The sequence below is a fragment of the Dendrobium catenatum genome, unplaced genomic scaffold, assembly GCF_001605985.2.
Source record: "Dendrobium catenatum unplaced genomic scaffold, ASM160598v2 fragScaff_scaffold_655, whole genome shotgun sequence".
NCBI classification, from domain to species: Eukaryota; Viridiplantae; Streptophyta; class Magnoliopsida; order Asparagales; family Orchidaceae; genus Dendrobium; species Dendrobium catenatum.
The window spans coordinates 923,761-947,413 of record NW_021319117.1 but is presented as its reverse complement, the minus strand read 5'-3'; the positions used below and the strand labels follow the sequence as shown (position 1 = coordinate 947,413).

The 23,653-nt window shown below is 35.7% G+C and overlaps 1 protein-coding gene across 1 annotated transcript; it reads right to left on the bottom strand.

The window, feature by feature from the left end:
- Positions 1-364: 364 nt before the first annotated feature.
- LOC110093042 (PTI1-like tyrosine-protein kinase At3g15890) lies at positions 365-23,641 on the bottom strand. Its single transcript, XM_028695548.1, has 4 exons — positions 23,637-23,641; positions 23,068-23,224; positions 22,469-22,731; positions 365-1,319 (listed from the first exon to the last, which is right to left on the bottom strand). The coding sequence occupies exons 1-4, from the start codon at positions 23,639-23,641 to the stop codon at positions 683-685; spliced, it is 1,062 nt and encodes a 353-aa protein (XP_028551381.1). The 3' UTR covers positions 365-682.
- Positions 23,642-23,653: the final 12 nt, after the last annotated feature.

Below are 23,653 nucleotides of genomic sequence, written 5' to 3'. Positions count from 1 at the left end.
TATGATGAGTTAAAAAAAGATCAAAAATTAAGTTATAGAGTTCTAATGGTTGATTTTTATGTTCAAGCTCATTTTTGAAGTTCAAAATGAATTCGATTAATAGTTTATCAGAACAATTTTCAATCTTTTTAACATTTTTTCTAAAATTTCGATATTGCTCTAATGAAATTCTATCAATTTGTTTAAATCAAATAAAAAATCTACATAACTATCGTATAATATGAAACATCACAAACTATTAGACAATTAACTCCTGATTATTTATAAAAAATTTGCAGATAAAAAACCCGACATCATCAATTGTGTTTCGTTGATATCCGTATTTCATTGACATGGTATAACATATGCACACAAACATAAATATGAATGAACGATGATTAGCATTTCCAATTTCCATATAAGAATTTTCATAAGAAATCCCTCAATGATATCTGTCCCATATTGCATAAGTTGCCCTTCATCAAACTAAACAAAAAATAAAACAAAATATGCTGCAGATCCTGAATTCGGCAGGCATCCGCAGAATCTCGCGTGAGAGGGAGATTTACATTTTGGTTATGGAGCTCACCTCCCATTCCCAGATTTTGGCGGATGGATGCCGAATTCCACATTTTGACATTTTTCAAAAGAAAAGAATAATAACGACAGGACAATCCAGCATTAGAGCAAACCAACTCCTCTTTCATCGCATATCCACAGCCAAATTCCTGCCGACACTGTAACTCGAAGTATCAGCCATCACTCCATCCTCCTCTTCCTCTTCAATCATGGTATCCCCCACCTTAACCTCCGATCCCTCTTCCTTAACCCTCACGACAAGCCCAAGCCCAATCCCCCTTCGCAACACCTCCACTACCTCAATCATCGTCGGCCTGTCATCGGGATTCCCATCCGTGCACTTGAGCGCCAAAACAAGCACACTCCGCAGCTGGGTCAGATCGACCCGCCCTGCCATCCTCTGGTCCGCGAGTTGGTCCCACTTGCTCTGCTCCATGAGCGGCCTTGCCCACTGCAAAATATCGCGCTTCTTACCGGTGGGGAGCTTCTCGATGGGCTTCCGGCCGCTGACAATCTCTAAAAGAAGAATGCCAAAGCTGTAGACATCGCAGCCCTCGGATACTTTGCCCCACATGGCGTATTCGGGTGCGAGATAACCTAGTGTTCCTTTCACTCTTGTGGTAAGGTGGCTGACGTCGTCGGGCATAAGTTTGGCGAAACCAAAGTCCGCAACCTTCGGGCGGAATTTGGAGTCGAGGAGGACATTGCTGGCTTTTATATCTCTGTGAATTATATGGGGATTTGCCTCGTGATGCAGGTACCTTCATGTGTGCGGAGCAGAGCAGGAAGATAATTAATTTTATTCTTTCAAAATAAATAAATCATTTAATTGAGGTAGTTAGGACTATTTTTCTCCAGCATCAAATTAGTATTTTCACAATAGAAATTATCTTCTTATTGCGAAAATATATTAAGATTTAAAATATTTTGTTAAAATTGGAAGATAAAAATTTTATGTTTATGTTGGGATAAATAACTATTCTATGTATAAAATTATAAATTAAAAAATATATATATTTTTTTTATAGAAGCATCATATATTTATTCATGTATCATTTTATACGTGGGAATTTAGAATTTTTTCCATATTGAACTTAGTTATGCTTTTATTGATAAGCAAGCCTCCTTTTCTGCATACCATTTTCACATTTAATCCTCTCCATTGACTTCTAAGAAACAAAATCTCCACCCTGATCTTTAATCAATCTCTGCAATGTGTAGCCTTTTGCATACCACATACCTGTATGCATAAACTAAAAACCCGCAAGTAATAGTTTTGAATTATAATGTTTATATACAGTTTCATTTCTTCTCTCGGCTTTCGTTGTCGGGCTTTGTTTTCTAACATGCGTCCAGGTTCGGCAAGCTTCAACCATCAGAGAGAGTTATCTTCTATAGCTTCTCCCACTATAGCTCTCATCTCTTAGCAGCAATTAGGCTCCAGTGCCTCATCCAACAACAGGATACTTGTCTCCAGAGCTTCTTCCCTCCTCACCCGTGATCTAACTCTTTTGCATCACCCCACCCCTTACACAAGTTTCGACTCTATTCTCAATGGCAACGACTCCTTACTGATCACTTACAGCGAGCAAGGCCTTCTACCAACTCTCCAAACTTCCCATAAGCTCATTCTCAATGACCTATTATTCATTTCTCCTCTCTCACATAATCTTTAATCTATATTCAAATTGACCTAGTATAATAACTTCTTTATCTTATTTGATGCTTTTGGTTTTTCTAAAAAGGATCTCTCCACCCAATAAATTCTCTTTACAAGATGCAGTAAAAATGGTCTGTATCTCCTACCCTCATCATCCACGCCCACTATAGCTCTCATGACTCACGCCAGCAACACCATGCTCTGCTATGATTGCCTCGGCCACCTACATCAAGCCACACTCTCATCACTTGCGAAGCAAGTTTAGTTATCTTTATCTACCACTTTAGTTCATTATACTTATTGTAATGTTGCCAAGAGCCATAAACTTCCGTTTCCATTAACTTATTCTTCTCAACATAAACAATAAGAAATTATACATTACAATGTTTGGGTCCCTTCCTCGCTGCCTTGTTTGTTTTTTTTAAATATACATTCTCTTCATTGACGACTACTCTCGCTTCTCTTGGTTATTTCTAATGCATTGCAAATCTAAGGTTATGTATATTTTCACCAATTTTGTTAATATGATTGAAAACACTTTTCAACATAAAATTAAAATACTTCGCTCTAATGGAGGTGGAGAAAACAACTGTATTCTCTTTCAAAACTACCTCTCTTCTTAGGGTATCATCCACCAATTCAGCTGCCCATATACTTTGGAATAATATTGAGTAATTGAATGAAAACCACGACAAACCATTCCAAAACTGGCTATCTTATATCCAAATAAATCTTCTCCTTAACTACTATATACTCCAACAGCTCATTCTACACCTACATTTTTTTTATTTTTTTATTTTTTTATTTTTTTATTTTTTTTTCATTCTACACCTACATCATACTAACTAATAAGCCTCCAAAAAACTAACCTGGTGATGAGCAATGTTCAATGAATTTCTCGCTCTTCAAAAGTAAGGAATTTGGTCTCTAGTACACTTTCCTCCCAATCAAAACTTGCTTGGCTTCCATTGGACATATAGAACAAAGATGAATCAAAATGGTACCATCAAGTGCTATAAAGCTCGTCTTGTTACTCAAGATTTTAAACACCACTTTTGTGTGGATTATTTCGACACTTTTAGCCAAATCAACAAAATGCCCATTATTTACCTACTTCTCACTATGGCTCTTCACAATAATTGGCCTATACACCAACTTGACTTCTCTAATGCATTTTTACACGGTGTTCTTCATGAAGTCATTTACATGTTGCAAACTCAAGGTTTCATTAACCAACTCCATCCACACCATGTTTGTAAGCTTCATAAAATTAAACTGTTTATAGCATAAAGCAAGCTCCTCACCTTCGATTCAAAACTTTCTATAACCATCTCAAAACTCTTGGATTCTCATTCAGCAAACCTGACCTTTCTCTTCTTCTTTACTATCTCAATGACAACAATGCTTACCTCTTCCTATATGTAGATGTTATCCTAATTATTTCCAATAATACTACCACCTTCATTCAAAACATCATTTATTGTCTTCGAAGATAATTCTCTCTCAAATCCTTAGGCCCAATCTCATTCTTTATTGGTATACAATTTCAGCACACCTCAATAGGCTATTTTCTTCATCAATAAAAATATGTTGAAGACCTTCTCATCAAGTTAGGTATTGCTAACTTCAATCCCGCTCTTACCTCTATGTCAATTAAATCTTCTGTCCAACAGGAGGCATATCTAGACGATGTCAATCCCACTCTATTTTGGCAACTAGCATGCTCACTCCATTACCTTACTATCACTCATCCTCATATTGCCTTTACCACCAACCAACTTTGCCAATTTATGCTTCAACCTCTCAACAAGCATAATCAAAAACTCAATAGATTGTTCTGTTATATCAAAGGCACAACACATTGTTGACCTCTAGACAAAATAGTGAGAATGAAGTTTCAAGGAAAGGTATTTCAGCTGTCCAACTATCTAAAGATGAAGAAAAAGAAATGGGAAATATTGGGTTAAAGTCATATAAAGATTATTTCCAGGATTTAAAAAGAGCTTAGACTAAAAGTTTCAAGGTCTTTCTTCAATGTTGTTAACCTCTACACAAATAACCAAAAAAAAAAAAAATCTGGATAAAGATTTGTACCTCGTATATGTCAAAAGCATCCGTGAATCCCACCCGAAATCCTGCTGAAGTTGCTGGACTCGTGTCTCTTCCCAGATTTTCTGCACTATCTCGATTGCATCCCGCCATTAGTCGATAAAAGGGAGACAAGAATGAGCTTTCAGTTCTTCGTCCACATGTGCAAAAAAGTCCCGTATCCCCATCCGACTTCTTCTCTTCGAAAGCTCCCGTCGTTGGTCTAATCTCCCCATCTCATCACCTCTAACCACCGAAGTTGTTCGTATCTTCCAAACCGTCGGACCCTTCAATCTGAATCCAAATAAAAATCCCAGCCCCATTCGATCTTACCACGGTCAAGATCCACGGGCACCCACTTAATCCTTACACCAAAGTCGCAAGATCCAAGCCCCAATATTTCAATTCTCTCGGTCCAGAGAAAGAGAGAGAGAGAGGGAGAGAGATAGAGAAAGAGAGGACTCTTCTCCTTACCTAGCCGACCACAAGCCCTAGCCAATTTTAGTGTACTCTACGCCTCCTCCCCATTGGATCCTTGCCGCAAACCGAGAATTTTATTACTACCTTATGTTCAAAGTGCATACCTAGCTAAAGCCCTGAGGGCATCTCCAACTGAAAATGTCATTTTTCACTCCAAAATGCAGTGAAATCAAAAAATGCCGTGTTTCATCTTCAATCCAACGTCATTTTGCCGTAAAACAGTCGTTTTCTTTCGCGCCTTTCTTCCCAACCTGTTCGGTAGAGAGAAAAAAATGGCACAGATGAACAGTGCGACGCCAATATTGGCGTTGCACTGTTCATCTGCGATCAAATGGCGTCAAAAATGGCGATCGGTTGGAGCAAAGCAAGAACGACAAACACTTGAGATGCCCTGAGCCCCATTCGCCTCCTCAGACAAAGGTCCCTTCTTGCTCAATCGGAGGTTGCAAAATTTTGATTGGGAGTGATGACGGGAGCCGCTCGCTGTGAAGTTAACACTCTCCCTTCCAATCCCTTCCTACCGAACTGAAAGTTACAACATATGATCGAAAGCAACGAAGGGAATTCACTGGTTGAGAAGGTAACCTACTCCCTTTTGCGTGCTTCTTTGGTCAGATCCCATGAAGCCGTCAAACTACAGATAGGAATCAAAGGATTTAATATTTAACAGTTTCTAAATCCTGTTTAAAATAGGATTTAACTTAAATTCTGCTTAAATCCATTGAAAATCCTGCAACCCGATAGTTTTTTTTGTTTATTTGATTCTTGATTATAATTATGCTATTATAAGTATTATTAATTATAATTATTAATAATTATAATTATTTGTTAATTATAATTATTGATAATTAGAATTATTAAGGATTATAATCTATGCTAATTATAAATTGTAATAATTATAATTATTCTTAATTATTAATAATTATAATTATTGCTAATTATAATTATTTTTAATTACTATTGATTATAAATTATAATTATTCCTAAAAGAGAAAAAGAAGCATGATCTTCTCTTGCCTCGATCTACATGCCAACCCCGCGAAGGTACAAATTTTCCTAAACTCATATTCTCATTCTCAAAGTTTATGGCGGACCAAAAAACTACCTATACACACCTTTATTGCACATGGTGGGATGGGACCCCAGTGCGACACCTACGACGAGGTGGGTAGTCACCTAAAAATTCTATTTCAGAGTTCATGGCGCAACAAAAAAATTGATTATACACACCTTTATTTCTTGTGGTGGGATGGGAACCCGATGCGATGCCAACAACTAGTCGGGGTTACTCATAAGTACCTTCGAGCGAGGGAAAAGCAAACTGTCTTGTTAAACAGGTATCCTCGAAGGCCCCATACATGTCTTTATTACGCGTGGTGGGAATGAAGATCACGGCCGCGGTGTCTAAGGACACCAACCATACACGCCTTTATTACGCATGGTGGGAAGGCCCAATTTCTTGTACTTTCCCCTAAACGAGGGAGACGCCGGGAGGCTGCCAAATTTTGGGTGAACACAAGGATGTGCTTAGACTTGATTGAACTCAAAAAGATAGCATGAGACTTATACTTGAACTTGTGGACAAAAATGAAAATTACTAATTTTGAACTTAATTAAAATAAAATTCAAATGAGAACTTGACTCAAGCTTTTCTTTGAACTCAAATAGAACAATAAAAAGCTTGAACTTGAAAGTGATATAAGGGACTTGATATACTATAAAGGACTACACTCAAACTTGATTTGAGCATTAAATGAACTTGAACTTATTTGATTTGGAAATCAAATGATATGAGCAAACACTTGAAAAATTTTAACACAAGCAAATACTAGCAATTTTTCTACGAAAGGCTTGAACTTCAGTTGAATTTGAAGAGAGACTTGGATAAGTTGACAGCGGACTTGTGGACTTGATTTGGACTCAAGTAAAACAAGAACTTTGACATTGAACTTGAACAATGAAATGGACTTGTATTTGGACACAAAGAAAATGATTAACAAAATATACTTGAGTCTAATGTGTTCAAACTTGGACTTAAATTTGAATATTAAGTGAATATGACTTTAACTAGTTGGTTTCAAACTCAAATGAACAAAGAGCTTGATTCAAACTTGACTTGAATAGTTGAATTCAAGTAAAGACTTGGATGAACAATATGGGACTCATGATGGAGGAAGCTTCAAATAAATGAAAGCTTTAGTGTTTGTCATAATCCAAGCATAAACAACATAGAACTTCTAATGAGTGACAGTTAAAATGCAAATAAGGACTTTGAAATGTGACATAAGTCATGCACAAATGGTGAACAATCAATAGTATACCCAATAAGTCATTTAGATCCATACAATCAGAAGCTTGTGATGAATATGATGACATGCTAGTCATCATATATGCTCACAAGTGAAATAAGAGAGTTGTGAAGTAAATAATCTCCATGGCATCGATCAATCATCAATTGACAAACACATGTGACAATCTCTTGTGAATACTAAAAGACATCCGACAAATACAAGCACTACAAACTATGTAGTAGGAGGCATTAACTGAAACATCATCCTTATGAGCAATGTCAAAATACGAGCAAAAGTATTCAACCATTGCAAGCAACGATTATCAAAATAATATAGATGTAGATATATGTTGGCGATGACGAAATGCTTTTTCATATGCCTACAGTGGCCCACCTACATATGAAAAAGTTCATCATACACGAAGAGGTTATAAAGAAATGCGACTCACCTATGGTTAATGAATACATTAATCCACTACAAGTAGGAGGGTACAATGATGATGTGAGAGACCTATCCCAAATTCAACATATTCAGTGCAATATACAATAAATGATAGGATACTCCTACGATCAACAAATAGTCTGGTGCTAAGAAAATACTTCAACCCCCTGCATGCAGAAGGATTTAACATGAAATGAATGCAAAGGCCCCTGGAGTATGTAGGTGTTTATATGACTTGTTATTCATAGGCAAAGATTATATACCTTCTATGTGTACAAGATACCTACACACGTACAAGTTATCATAACAGAAGAGAGTGAATGTTTCAACACTCATACGATCAACTACCATTCAAATGGTTAGCAAACATATTGATTCGCTGCAAGTGGAGCTGAAAGATTACAACAGATGTAAGCTCCTACGAATTGTCATAAGAGACTTGTTGTATGTTTAATGCATCTTCCCCAACAAAATTTAATATGGCTACTTCAAGTACAAATGACTATGAACCATCGCAGAAGCTCGTGATAAATGTAGTTATCTATGATCAATGTAGGATATTCGTTAGTGCACTATGATCTACCTATAGAAAGCAACAAGTAGTGCATGACAGTCTGCCTGTACAAAGCAATAAATAACTCAATCCATAAGCTGCTACAAAGCGCCACTAGATTTGTAATGTCCTTGCAAGCAGATAGAAGATGTTCATAGATATTTCAAATACTCCTGCATATGCACCGTAGTTTTTATACATATAGGTACACAAGGGGTAAGTGTAATTACAAAACCTGCATGGGCCCCGACGAGCGTATTATGGGTACACACATGACATCTAGAGATGTTGTACGGGCCAATAGTGAATTCAAGTTCAAACCCAATCCTTCTATACAGATCAATAGGAATCAACAGGGTTCAAACCATTAAATAACCATATTATTGTGGTGACCGGTATATTTGTTTAAATACATTCATATTATGCCTTCAAGATTTATAACAATGAAAATTCACTAATAAATGCATAAAGCCTATGAAACCTGATCCTTTGTCGACATCTTGACAGATTTGATAAGGTTCATCCTCAAAATTTAAATATTTTCAAATGAAAATGACCTCAAACACCCCGATGATGGCTATGTTAAATGTAGATCTCAACTGGAGTGGTTCATAAAATATTTTCAAATGCCCTCAAATATCCATAAAATTCAAATATTTTTTAAATGACCTTAATGACACCCCGATGATGGCCTTGTTGAATGTTTATCTCAACTGGATGGGTTAACAAAAGCTTTTAAATGCCTTATAAGCTCCACCCAAATGCCCACAAAAATTCAAAAATATTTAAAATGAAATAATCCATAAAATCACTAAAAGTAAAATTCATCTACTCTCCACAACAGTTTGCCAAGGTAGACAATTGAAATTTACTCCAGCTCACATAGAGCTAATGCCTAGTTGAAAATATCATTAGGATTCATTCTCAAATAATCTACTACTAGTAAGGACGTAGTACGTATCCTCTGACCAGTAGTTTTATTGCCAAATGGCACCACATGATAAATGGTTATGACCCGAGGACCTCTAAACCAAGTGATTTTTGGCACCAAATGGCACCATGAGATACTGATTATGGCCAGAGCCAATGCGTTTCTTATTGGCGTCAAATCTTTAAGATATGAATCAATAGGATATGATCGATAGGGCACAAAGTTCTCTATTAGCTAAGGTGGATTCAAATTTGTCCCATTAGATAAATATTCATCCTAGGTCTATAAGGTATCATTGGATGAAGCAACCCATGACTGCCGACAAGGATCCTTCTGCCTTGTTGGGTCGACTACATCCTCTAATTAAATAGGCCAGGGACCACGATGGTCCAGGATGACGGAACTATAGGATCTTGATCGGGTCTATCATCCATTCCCCCACAATCTACTTTAAGTGCAAGAAGGTGTAATTTCCAATTTTAAATAGCAAATCTCCAAATCTTTTAACCCTCCAAATTCTCAACCATTTCCAAATACCTATGCCCATGCTGATACTATATGCTAGATAAAACGTATTTATACATATTTGATTGACGACTAGCTATAATCAAAAGTCATCTCTCGTGAGCTGGAGGGTTAATTAATTATAGGGGCTTGAGCTTATAGGAAACAAGAACTCAGATCATAAAGTCCTCGCAAAATGAGGGCGAAATCTCTAGGTAGTGTCTTATCTACAAACCCATCTTCCTTCCCAAAATTTACCCCGGAACTTAATTTCCTTAAAACTCCCTCGAGAAGGAAAGCAACAGTGGACAGATTAGGCTGGGGCCAAATTTTTGGAGCCCACACTAATCTAGGCTTACCCATCACACAAGGTAACTTAACTCTTCATTTATGCACATATTCATATTGGGACTTAGATCCTATCGGCCGCCACTCTATTACTCATTATTACTCTTTTCTAAGAAACACTATTGTTTTGGAATGTCAAGAATTAGCCGAACATTAAAAAGTCCTCCACCAAATTGAGCATTGTGCACTAGCTTACTCCACCTTAGACATTATTTGGCTATGCCATCTTCTCAAGGACTTCGACATCTTGCCCAGTTCTCCATCACAATTTTTTTTGTGCCAACACATATGTTTTAGCTCTTCTAAACAACCCAATTTTTTACACCCATAAAATATTTTGAGATTGATTACCACTTCATCTAGGATTGCTTTCACACCAACAAAATTATTGTGCATCACATACATATTCTACTGACAAACCAACTAGTCTCCTTACAAAGCCGCTCTCTCCGTCAAGATTTTTTCTGTTCTCTCAAAATTAATACTCCTCTTGCCGAATTGTTAATTTGTGGGGTGGTGATAAGCAGCAATATAATAAGCAAGCCTCCTTTTTTGCACATCTTTTTAAGATTTAGTTATCTTCATTGACTTGTTACAAACCAAATCATCTCCACCCTTTATTTCTAACCAACCTTTGCCATGTGCAGGTCTTTACAAATCACATACTTATATAGATACATTGAAAAACATGCAAATAATGTAGGTGCGGGAGACGATTTGCTCACCATTTGGTTTAGTTTATTGTAATATTTTATATTATATGATTAAAGTTACTAGATTTCTTACAACTATGAATAAATAGCTTAAAAACCTATAAAGTATGCGCTTGTCATCATGAAGAATTAACTGAAACATTTCTTAATCTAAATTTTTCAACATATGCCAAAATATTCATATATTAGTTGACACAAACTATGAGAAGTTTGTCAGGTTTTCATTAAATCAATGAAGTGGCACCTAACAAGGAATTAGCAATTGTCAATCAGATATTTTTCCTTCTTTTAATTTACCATTAAAAAACTGACAAAAAAGTATTGTTTGGAAGGGTCTGCTAATTTGTTAACGCACAAAATAGAGGTAAAAAAAATGGTTATTAATCTTTTCTCAGCTTGTATAATTTCAAGCCATATGCATATGAGAATTTCATCCTATGCAATAAAAAAACCAAAAGAATTGTAGGTACTTTTCCAGTATTGACTGCATTGTTATAATAAATTTAAAAAAAAAAAAACAAATTACATCATAATTACTAATAACTTTCCTTTTATCTTACTACGATGCAATATCTTCTCTTACCCCTTTTCATTCTCTTTTACACAATTTTGCGGCAATGTTCTTTCTGCTAAAAATTTGATATGTATCTTTAAAAGACGTGTTTTATTGTGGAATTTAAAAGGAAAATATAATATGAAGACTGAATATAATTCATAGACAAAAACATGAAAAAAAAAATATTTAAAAATTTTTAATTTTGAATATCATTACTAGACGTTGCAATTGCTCCCCAGTTCTAGCTCGTGGAGGCCATACCATCTGGAACCCTCACACAATATGTCAAATATGCTATGAATTGGGCCATACATCCAAAAAATGCGGGCATAATTGTGGTATGAAAAACAACAACACCATTAACTCCACTTCAGCCACTACAGCTCTCATCTCTCAACAGCAATTAGGCTCCAGTACCTCATCTAACAACTGGATACTTGTCTCCAGAGCTTCTTCCATCATCACTCATTATCCAACTCTTTTGCATCAACCCACCCCTTACACAAGTTTTGACTCTATTCTCATTGGCAACGACTCCTTACTGATCATTTACAGCGAGCAAGGCCTTCTTCCAACTCTTCAAACTTCCCATAAGCTCATTCTCAATGACCTAGTATTCATTTCTCCTCTCTCACATAATCTTCAATCTATATTCAAATAGACATAGTATAATAACTTCTTTATCTTATTTAATGCTTTTGATTTTTCTATAAAGGACCTCTCCACCAAATAAATTCTCTTCACAAGATGCAGTAAAAATATTCTGTATCTCCTGCCCTCATCATCCACGTCCACTATAGCTCTCATGACTCACTCCAGCAACAGCATGCTCTGTTATGATTGCCTCGGCCACCTGCATCAAGTCGCACTCTCATCACTTACGAAGAAAGTTTAGTTATCTTTATCTACTACTTTAGTTCATTATATTTCTTGTAATGTAGTCAAGAGCCATAAACTTTCGTTTCCATTAACTTATTCTTCTCAACATAAACAATTAGAAATTATACATTACAATGTTTGGAATCCTTCCTCGTTGCCTTTTTGTTGATTTTAAATATACATTCTCTTCATTGATGACTACTCTTGCTTCTCTTGGTTATTTATAATGCATTGCAAATCTGAGGTTATGTATATTTTTACAAAATTTTGTTAATATGATTGAAAACACTTTTCAACATAAAATTAAAATACTTCACTCTAATAGAGGTGGAGAATACAACTGTATTCTCTTTCAAAACTACCTCTCTTCTTATGGTGTCATCCACCAATTCAGCTGCCCATATACTTTGGAACAATATGGAGTGATTGAATGCAACCCACGACAACCCATTCCAAAACTGGCTATCTTATACCCAAATAAATCTTCTCCTTAACTACTATATACTCCATCAGCTCATTCTACACCTACATCATACTAACAAGCTTCCAAACACCCAGCATGGTGATGAGTAATGTCCGATGAATATCTTGCTCTTCAAAAGTAAGGAACTTGGTCTCTAGTAAACTTTCCTCCCAATCAAAAATTTTTTGGCTTCCATTGGACATATAGAACAAAGCTGAATCAAAATGGAACCATCGAGTGCTATAAAATTCGTCTTGTTACTCAAGGTTTTAAACAACAAATTGGTGTGGATTATTTTGACACTTTTAGCCCAATCAACAAAATTCCCATTATATGCCTACTTCTCACTATAACTCATCCCAATAATTGGCATATACACCAACTTGACGTCTCAAACGCATTTTTACAACACTCCATGAAGTCATCTACATGTCCCAAACTCAAGGTTTCATTAACCAACTCCATCCACACCATTTTTGCAAGCTTCATAAATCTATTTATAGCATAAAGTATGCTCCTTACCTTCGATTCAAAACTTTCTTTAACCATCTCCAAACTCTTGGATTCTCATTCAGCAAAGCTGACCTTTTTTTTCTTCTTTACTATCTTAATGACAACAATGCTTACCTCCTCCTATACGTAGATGACCTCCTAATTATTTCCAATAATATCACCTTCATTCAAAACACCATTTCTTGTCTTAGAAGATAATTCTCTCTCAAATCCTTAGGCCCAATCTCATTCTTTCTTGGTATACAATTTGAGCACACCTCAATAATCTATTTTCTTCATCAATAAAAATATGTTGAAGATCTTCTCATCAAGTCTGGTGTTGTTAACTTCATTCCAACTCTTACCTCTATGTCAATTACATCTTCTGTCCAACAGCAGGCATATCTGAACGATGCCAACTCCACTCTATTTTGGCAACTTGCATGCTCACTCAATTACCTTACTATCACTCGTCCTGATATTGCCTTTACCACCAACGAACTTTGCCAATTTATGCTTCAACCTCTCAACAAGCATAATCAAAAACTCAAAAGATTGCTCTGCTACATCAAAGGCACAACACATCTAGGCTTACCCATCACACAAGTTAACTTAACTCTTCATTCATGCACAGATTTAGATTGAGCCTTAGATCCTGTCGACCGCCGCTCTATTACTCATTATTTATCTTTTCTGGGAACCACTCTATTGTCTTGGAATGTCAAGAATTAGCCGACCGTTGCAAAGTCCTCCATCAAAGTTGAGCATCGTGCACTAGCTTACACCACCTTGGACATTTTTTGGCTATGCCATCTTCTCATGGACTTCGAAATCTTGCCCAGCTCTCCAACACAATTATTTTGTGCCAACACATGTCTTAGCTCTTGCAAAACAACCCAATTTTTTACACACATAAAAATATTTTGAGATTGATTACCACTTCGTCTGCGATTTCATTCGCTCTAACAAAATTATTGTGCATCACATACAGATTCTACCGACAAACTAGCTGATCTCCTTACAAAGCCACTCTCTCCTTCTAGATTTTTATCTGTTCTCTCAAAAATAACACTCCTCTTGCCGGATAGTTAATTTGTGGGGCAGTGATAAGCAACAAATAAGCAAGCCTCCTTTTTTGCATATCTTTTGAAGATTTAATTTTCTTCATTGACATGTAACGAACCAAATCATCTCCACCTTTTATTTCTAACCAACCTTTTCCATGTGCAGCTCTTTACAAATCACATACTTGTATACATATACTAAAAAACCTGCAAGTAATATAGTATTTAATTACCATGAATTTGTATAGTTTAATTTCTTCTCTATGCTTTGAATGTCGAGATCTATTTTCTAACATGTTTCCTGGTACCGCTAGCTTCAACCATTAGAGAGAGTTATCATGTCTCAATCGGCTTTCATTTATGGCACTGTTCGTTGAAAACTTTATTTTTGGGCTAGATTTTTATTCTCAATAGCAAATTACAATTTGTTTTGAAAATGATTTACAATTTATTGCTTTCTTTTAGTCGTTGTGTTCCATTGGGAGATTCTAGAGAGAAAAGTTCTGAGATTCTAGAGAGAGAAACAAAATATTTTGAATTTCTGTTAGGCGGAAACATTCGAAGCTGCAAAATGGCTGTGGATGATCGCCGCTCTCTGCCGGTGATTGTCCCAAGTATGATCGTGGGTCTTCATCTGAGGATCCGAAGATGAGGAGCATTGTTAAAAACGTCCAGCAAGGTCAGTATTCAGAATTTGATAATCTACAGCAATCTTTGTCATCGAATTCTATGTTGGTTGCAGGTAATTCAAATATCAGGGAGATTGGATATGGATTAGCAATATTGAATTCTCAACAACGAATTCAAATGCCTTTGACGAAAAGTCAAGGAACTTTGGTGATCAAGGAAAATTCATATCCTTCGCCAAAACTGATCAAACATGTCGAAGGTAATGGCAAAGCCATTGTTGATATGGTGGATACGGTGACGCCTAATAACTTGAAATCATCTGAAACTCCATCTGATATTAATTTGTCTACTTCCGGAATGAAGATTTTTGTTAACCGATTCGTGAATTCGAATACAATCCTGGACTTTGTCGCAGCGTGATAAATGAAAATTCACTGAAAACGGTTAACAATAATATACATTCTGTCCTGGATAAGGAAATGGTATCGGATGTAGTTAAGATGAATGATGTTATTCCTAAATCATTAACATCTGTGCAAGTTAATCCTTGGAGTAATAAGCCTTACATTAAATTGGATTTTAAAGATGAAGAGGTGATTTTATCGGAAGATGGTAAGGCAGTAAAACTAAATATGGAATTGGAGGAGAAAAATTCAAAAAAACTATCAAATTCTTTGGTAGTTAAGGTTTTTGGAAAAGATTTACCTTCTAACATAGTGGCATGGGAATTAAGGAAGCAATGGAGATAATTTGGACAATTCCACTTCACTGCATTGGGAAAAGGATGGTTTTTGTGCTCTTTCTCTTCGAAGGAGATGGTAGAAGTTGCTCATTCCGGAGGACCTTGGTTTGTGAATGAACATATTGTAAGTATGGAAATGTGGACTCCGGAATTCAATTCTTCTTCTATTAAAGGCCTTTCTTCTCCTATTTGGATTAGAATGCCACACTTACCCTTGCAATGTTGGGATGAGAAGAATGTAGCTTGCATTGCTTCAAGAATTAGAAAACCGATCATGCTAGATGGAAATATGTTTCATTGGGGGAGAAGAGAATTTGCTAGAGTTTGTGTGAGGATCAAACTTGATCAACCTCTTCCTTTAGGAGTTTGGGTTGATAGTATGGGTGGAAGGTTCTTTCAAAAAGTGGAATATGAAAATGTATCCAACTTTTGCTTTGTAAGTGGGATGATTGGGCATGTTGATAAGGAATGTGTTCCTATAAACAAAGTCAAAAAAAACTTGGAGGTGGCAGGAGATGGTGTTGAAGGGAAAGATGATGGAAAGATACAAGATGTTCATAAAGATCCTACCTATGGGCCTTGGATCTTAGTTTACAATAAGAATAAGAAGTTCTCAAAACAAAGGAACAAGTTGAACATTCCTTACTCCTCCAAATATGTTAGAAAAACTATTGTTCCTGTGGTGGTTGTGGAAGAAATTCAAACTGCTAAGGCAGTTGGCTTAGGCAAAAAATCTATCCAAGAGCTCCCAGGAAGGCCAAGAGAAGTTGCTTCCCAACTAGAAGGAGGTGGGATTATTGAGGAAAAAGATACTGAGGTGCAAATGAAACATATTAATGTTCAATTGGAACAGGATTTACTGGTGAAGAGCAATTGTATTAGCTCTGATATTTGTAATGATGATTTTAATAACAAAAGTGGGAAGGGTTGCTTGCGAACTCAGGTATATCCCAAGGGATTATCTGCATACTCAAGTACTCCCTATCATACTTCAGATCTCAAAATTCAGAAATATGTTATAGAGCAAGAGGAAGTTCTTTTAGAACAAGGGGGCATTGTCAACAATTCTTCTAGTCATTAATCCACTGGAACAACATAATTCTAGAGATGCTGTAGTGAATTCAAGTGTTGCTGAATTATCAAATAATGTCCAAACAGCTGTTATTACAGAAGACTGAAATCCTGAAAGAAATTTAGAGGCTGAATCAAACCAGAAGGTTTTTATATCTCCAGCCAACAAGTTTGAGCTGCTAAGTGGATTATGTGAAGAAGAAATTGGTGTAAATTTCATATAGAACCCTTCGATGAAGAAATGGAAGAAGGAGAAGTTATAGAGAAAATGGAGAAATGTCTGAATAAAGGAATAGTTGTTACTGCTCAAGGCAATGTTGTGAAAAACAATGAAATCTTGCATAAATAAAACACTATTGTGAACATTGGAAAGGGTTCTTCTCAGAAAAATAAACTTGCTAAAGAAGTAAGGTACTTGGGACCTTTAAATTTTGCATCCATACAAATAAGAAACAGTGTTAATAAGAATAAGGGTGGGGGTATCTCCCCATTCAAATCTAAATGAGTTCCATTAGCTTTTGGAATTGCAGGGGGCTAACAAGAAAGAGGCCTCCTTATATTTGAAGGAGTTTATAAGAGAATGGATTGTATTATTTGTTGGTATTGTTGAAACAAAAATGGTTTCTCTTTCTAAAGAAGACTTTGGTAAGATGATGGGTAATGAATCAAATTTCATCCTTCATCCTTCTAGAGGAAATTCTGGTGGCATTATGGTGATTTGTAATTCTAATATAGCTGATTATTCCTTGTTAAAGTCCTCGGATCAATGCATTTTGGGTGAACTGGAGATTTTCAACAAAGGCAAATGGATGGTGGCTACTAACTATGGTAGCAGAGAAGTCCAAGGTAGAAGAGATTTGTGGAGTTTATGGATGGAGTTGTTAATCAGGAAGTTCCTTTTGTAGCCGGTGGGGACTTCAATTGTATTCTTTCTCAAGATGAGAAGAAAGGTGGGAAAAGATTTTCTTTCTCAGATGGGCCAATGGAGATGAAATCCTTTATGAATAGGAATGACTTACATGATGTAGGTATTCTTGGTTCAAAATTTACTTGGTGTAATAATAAAAGTGGAAGTGCCAGGATTCTAGAAATGCTGATATATGCATGCTGAATTCAAAGGCATTGGAACAAATCAATCAAGCAACAATAAGGCATTTGAATAGAATCTCCTCTGACCATTGTCCCATCATTTTGAAGCTGTTTAATAAACTTCCCAATGCCAGTAGATTACGCAAATTTGAAGACGTTTGGCTATCTTATGCAGCAGCTACTTCGGTGGTCAGAAATTCCTAGGTTAAACCAGTGAGAGGTGATGACATGGAAGCTCTAAACAAGAGGATGAATAGAGTCTTAAACGACTTATTTTTTTGGAGTAAGGCTAAGCATCAAAAACTTGAAGTATTAAAGAAGAAATTGAAGATGGAAATTAAAGAATTACAGCTTGAAGAAGCTTCAGATCAAGATTTTTCGGCCAGCAAAATCTTATCCTGAGAAACAAAATTTCTAAATTCAATTCTACTCTTGCAAGATTAAGTACTTTGTGGAGACAAAGGACAAAAGAAAAATGGATGAAAGGGGGGGATTTGAACTCTTCTTTCTTTCATGCTTATGCAAATGGAAGGAGAAATGCCAACTCTATAAGACAACTGAAGAATGAGGTTGGTGATTTTATTGAAGATCCAGCTAATATAAGAGACTATTTTTCTCAGTTTTTTGGGGAGAAATGGAAGCATAGAGACTGCAAATTGACCAATTGGCCTGTTTTTGAGAACATTCTGAACCAAGGAGATTGTGAAGTCCTAGAGGCTACTTTTACTCAAGAGGAATTGGAGAAGGTGATTAAGGAGCTTGGCAACAATATTGCACCTGGAATAGACGGGATTACATATTCTTTTTTCAAAGCTTACTGGAAGATAATTGGGAGGGATGTGTGGAAAGCCATACAACTTTGCTTTATTTCAGGTAAGATTTCTGCTAATTGGAAGGAGACTTTGGTAATACTCTTACCCAAAATAAGCAACCCTCTAGCTCCCTCCAATTTTAGGCCTATAAGCCTTTGTATGTCTATCTACAAAATTGTGGAGAAGATCTTATTGAATAGGTTAATTAAAGTAATTCATTGCCTGATAACTAAAGAGCAAGTGGCATTTATAAAAGGGAGGGCTTTATCTGATCACATGCTTCTAGCTCAAGAACATTTCCATAAATTTAGATTTTCTAAGTCTAAAAGAGGAATGGTGGCAATCAAACTTGATATGGAACAAGCATACGGTAGTGTGGCTTGGGACACCCTTAAGCAAATTTTGATTTACTTTGGCTTTCCTAGTAGATTTTCAAATCTAATAATGAATTGTGTTACTGATCCGATTTTCTTGGTTCAAGTTAATGGAGTGCTTTTGGAAAGAATTGTAGGGAGAAGTGGCTTTAGACAAGGGTGCCCTTTATCCCCATATTTATTCATTCTTTGTTCTCAATTACTCACTAAAGCATTTCTTTCCAATGGAAGAAATTTGGGATTAAAAGTTGCTCCTATGCCTCATAGGATCTCACACCTTCTTTATGCCGAAGAAATCTTAATTTTCTCAAACGAAAAAAAAAAGAGAACATAAGAAAATTAAAAAGATCACGGTGGAGTACTGCAGCTGGACAGGGCAGATTATTAATGTTAATAAATCTTCCATCATTTTTAGCAAAAATATGGAAAGAAGAAGGAGGAGGAGTATCTCTAAACTCATGGGGATCAAGGAAGTCAAAGAGCTCAATTATTTGGGAAATAAAATCACATTGAGGTGGCTTGTGGCTTCAGATTTTTCTAATATTCTGAAAAAAGCTGTTGGGAAATTGGATATTTGGGGTAAGAAACTCATTTCAACGGCTGGTAGAATTACCCTCATTAAATCTGAGATTCAAGCTATACACGTCTTCTACTCTACATTATCATTGTTGTCGTTATCTGTTCTCAAGAAGCTAGACAAATTATGTAGAGAGTTTTTATGGAATATAAATAATGGAGATAATGGGTTGCACTATGTGGCTTGGAAAGAAGTGTGTAAACTAGAGAATCAAGGACGCCTCGGCATCCAGTCTGCAGTAGAAACAGTAGAACCACTTAGAGCAAAATTGGTTTGGAAGTTCTTAAACGAGCCAAATTCATTGCTTAGTAGAACTTTGTCAGCAAAATATGAAAAAATTGGTTGTGATGAGGAAAGAAGGCCGAACTCTTCTTCAACTTGGAAATTGATCCTTAGTGGTGCTAAAGCTTTAAAACAAATAGTGAGATGGAACATTAAAGATGGGGTTTCCATAAATATCATGAAGGACATTTGGATACTTGATAGAAGATTGGAAAGTTGGCTTACTTTTATTTCATTTGAAATTGATAACCTTACTAATATCTCTAGCCTCATTTCGGAAGGAGCTTGGATCACAAAAGAACTACATAATTACTTCGGGGATGAACTAGTGAAGCATATTTGCAATTTGAAGATTGAAGTGGAGAATCTTGAAGACAAATTGGAATTACTGAAGGTACATTCCGGTAAAACTATTTTAGCTTTGGTAAAAACTGCTAGTTTTGACAAGGTTGAGGTAGACAATTCGTTTTTAAATGATTGGAGCTGCATCAAAAAGCTTAAATTAAATCCTCGTGTTTCCCATTTTTGGTGGAGACTTTTAAAGAGAGCTTTACCTACTACGGATTTCTTGTTACAAAGAAGGTTGATTGTGTGTAACCTTTGTCCAAGAGGTTGTATTTTGATTGAAGATGGAGAGCATGTGGTAGTTAATTGCCTAAAATTAGAAATGCTTATAAAAAAGGCCAACTGTTGGGGTTTTAATTTACCTATCCTCAATAATTTAAATGATGTTATTTCTTATTTGAAAAAACAAGGAGAGGATAATCTTTTTTTAGCAAATCTCTATTGTTCCTTAGTTTTCAACTCTTGGAAGAGTAGAAATTTGTTAATCCATGAAGGCAAAGAGATGGGAGACGGCATTATTGTGACAAATGTCATTACCTATCCATCTAGTTCATCTTCAAATTTTCATTCGGACTACTGGTGTGCTAACCAGCATGAGCCGATTTCTTCTTCTTGGCATCCCCCTCCACCAGGATGGATTAAAGTAAACATAGATGCTTCTCTTCAAAGTTCTAATGAAGCTGGGATTGGTCGAATCTTTAGAGACCACAAAGGTAGAATGCTTTTATCTTTTGGTTTTTCACTAATGCATTGGGATATTGGAGCATTAGAATGGATGGCTGTTCGTTCATTGAGTAAAGTCATTGAAGAATGGATGTTCAATGCTAAAGGCATAATAGTGGAAGGAGACAGTGCTAATGTTATTTCTCATTTTCAAAACTTGATGAAGTTGGACAAACGGCTAGTGGATAAAGCTTCTAAAGAGGACTTGGACTTTCTTAAAGAGTTTGAGGTAATCCTTTTTCATTTTGTTAATAGAAAATGTAATAAGTTAGCTCATTGGTGTGCTAACCATGCTTTAAAGGGTAATTTCCTTTGGGATGTTCTAGAAGTCAATAAGGTACCTCATACCTTTTATTCTTTGTTGAAGGAGGAAAGTGATAGGGTTTTTATCACTTAGACTTTTGTTCTTCCATTTATTTCTTTTTAATGCATTGAGCAGTCCTTCAAAAAAAAAAGATTTAATATGTCTTTTAAAGTAATTATTATCCTTCCACTATAGGTGCGGGAGACAATTTGCTCGTCATTTGGTTTAGTTGATTGGATGATTTTATATTATAAGATTGAAGTTATTAGATTTCTTACAACTATGGATAAATAGCTTAAAAAATGATAAAATATGCGCTTGTCATCATCAAGAATTAACTGAAACGTTTTTAAATTTAAATTTTTCGACATATGCCCAAATATATATATATATATTAATTGACGCAAATTATGAGAAGTTTGTCAGGTTTTCATCAACTCAATGAAGGGGCACCTAAAAAGGAATTGGCAATTGTCAAGCAGATACTTTTCCTTCTTTTAATTTATCATTAAAATACTGACAAAAAAGTATTGTTTGGATGGGTCTGCTAATTTGTTAAGGCACAAAACAGAGGTAAAAACAAAAAAGGTTATTGAACATGTCTCAGCTTGTACAGTAGCAAGCCATATGCATATGAGAATTTCCGCCTATGCAATAAAATAACTAAAAGAATTATAAATACTTTTTCAGTATTGACTGCATTGTTATAATATTAAATGTAAAAAAAAATTGCATTGTTATAATAAATTTGAAACAAAAAGTCAAATTACATCATAATTACTAAGAACTTTCCTTTTATCTTACTACGATGCCATCTCTTGTCTGATCCCCTTAAATTTTCTTTTGCACAATTTTGCAGCAATGTTCTTTATACTAAAAAATTTGATCTGTATCTTTCAAAGACGTGTTTTATTGTGGAATTTAAAAGGAAAATAGAATATTAAGACCGAATATAATTTATAGACAAAAATTTGAAAAAAAAAAATTTAAAATTTATCAATTTTGAATATCATTATTATTAAATTTGTATTCTTTGAATAAATATCTCTATCAAAGATAAAGCTATATGATGCTAACTTTCATATAAAATAAGAAATGATGGCCTCTAGTTGACTTTAATCTTCTAAAGGAAATTTTTATATGATTTCAATGTGGCAGATTAAGATCATGTTTCTAATGATATAATCTACAGATGATATTTAAAATTGTAGAATATTATATAAAATTGTTGTTTTCATTATAATTAATTTTTAATGAGAACAAAACCAAGCATCCAATTGGCTAAAAACAGTAGCTTTGTGATGGAATATAGAATTAAAGAACAAATTATATGTATGCGCTGTTAAATGCATCGAAAGCCATCAAACAATCCGCTTAGAGCCATGCTACCTTATGCTGTCATCTATTCTGGTTTTGAAAAAGAAAAAATCTCCTTATTTTAAACTTTCATCTTGCGAGGATATATAATCAAACAGAAGAAAATAGTTGAACAACTTACGCAATACCCTCAGCTGAGCCAAGGGCGATTCGCATGCGCATCTGCCAGTTGAGCAGCACCTCGCCGGCATTGTGACCATGCAGATGGCTTAGAAGGCTGCGGTTGGGCATATAATCATAGATAATGAGCCGTTCGTCGCCGCCGGCGAAGTAGCCCCTCAGCCCCAAAAGATTCTTGTGCCTCACCCTTCCCAACACCTCCACCTCCACCACGAACTCCATCTCCGCCATGGCTGTCATCGTCTTAAGCCGTTTTACGGCTATCTGCTTCAACCATTTGTTCAATTAATTAAATTTTGACGGTATACGGCCTTTAAATGCTAGAAAATACGTTCAGTGATAATTTTAAAATTTTAAACATATCTGACAAATACTTAAATCATTACAAGAATTAATAAAACTCGATATTCTTATAAATGTTTTTATTTTATATAATAATTAATTGTGTGAATTTATGTTTGAAAATTATAATAAATGTATAAGAAAGAGTAATCATCAATTAATCTCTTTCCAGAATGAAAACAAGATCATGTATATATACAAAAATGCTTATTGAACACATGCAATAAGACATTTTATAAGATCACTAGATCTGATCACCTCAGAACCTGCGGCGGTACGGCCCCAATATACCGTCCCGAAGCCGCCCTCGCCTAGCATGTAGTCATCATGGAAGTTGTTTGTGGCGTGGAGGATCTCCTTGAGGCTGAAAATCTCCCATGGGTACTCATTGACGCCGCTAGATGCGACCAAGCTGCTGTAATTTATTGAAATAATGGTTTACTTTTTAAAAATTAGATTATGGTGGAAGGACTCAACTGTCTCTTAATTATAAGCCTCAAAATATTAGCTGCAAGTTCATCAGAACGGACGTTTCATGTCTTATCGGCAAAGTGATACTTGCCAATTTCAATGTTGCGTCAAAACTCCATTTCCCTTCAAGCTCTCTCTCCCTCTCATACATTTTATGCACTCCCACCCAAATACCCTCTTTTCTCACTTCAATTCATTAGAATTACCTCGCCCTAATACTGAAGCTATTGCTAATTCTTCTAAGTTGCTAATGTCTTTCATTTCAAGCAAAATCGAGCGCTATAGGACCGAACAAGTTATCAGTACATATATTTCAACTCTTCATTAAATTGATATATTTATTTATCTAGTCGTACCGCATTAACTTTTTTAA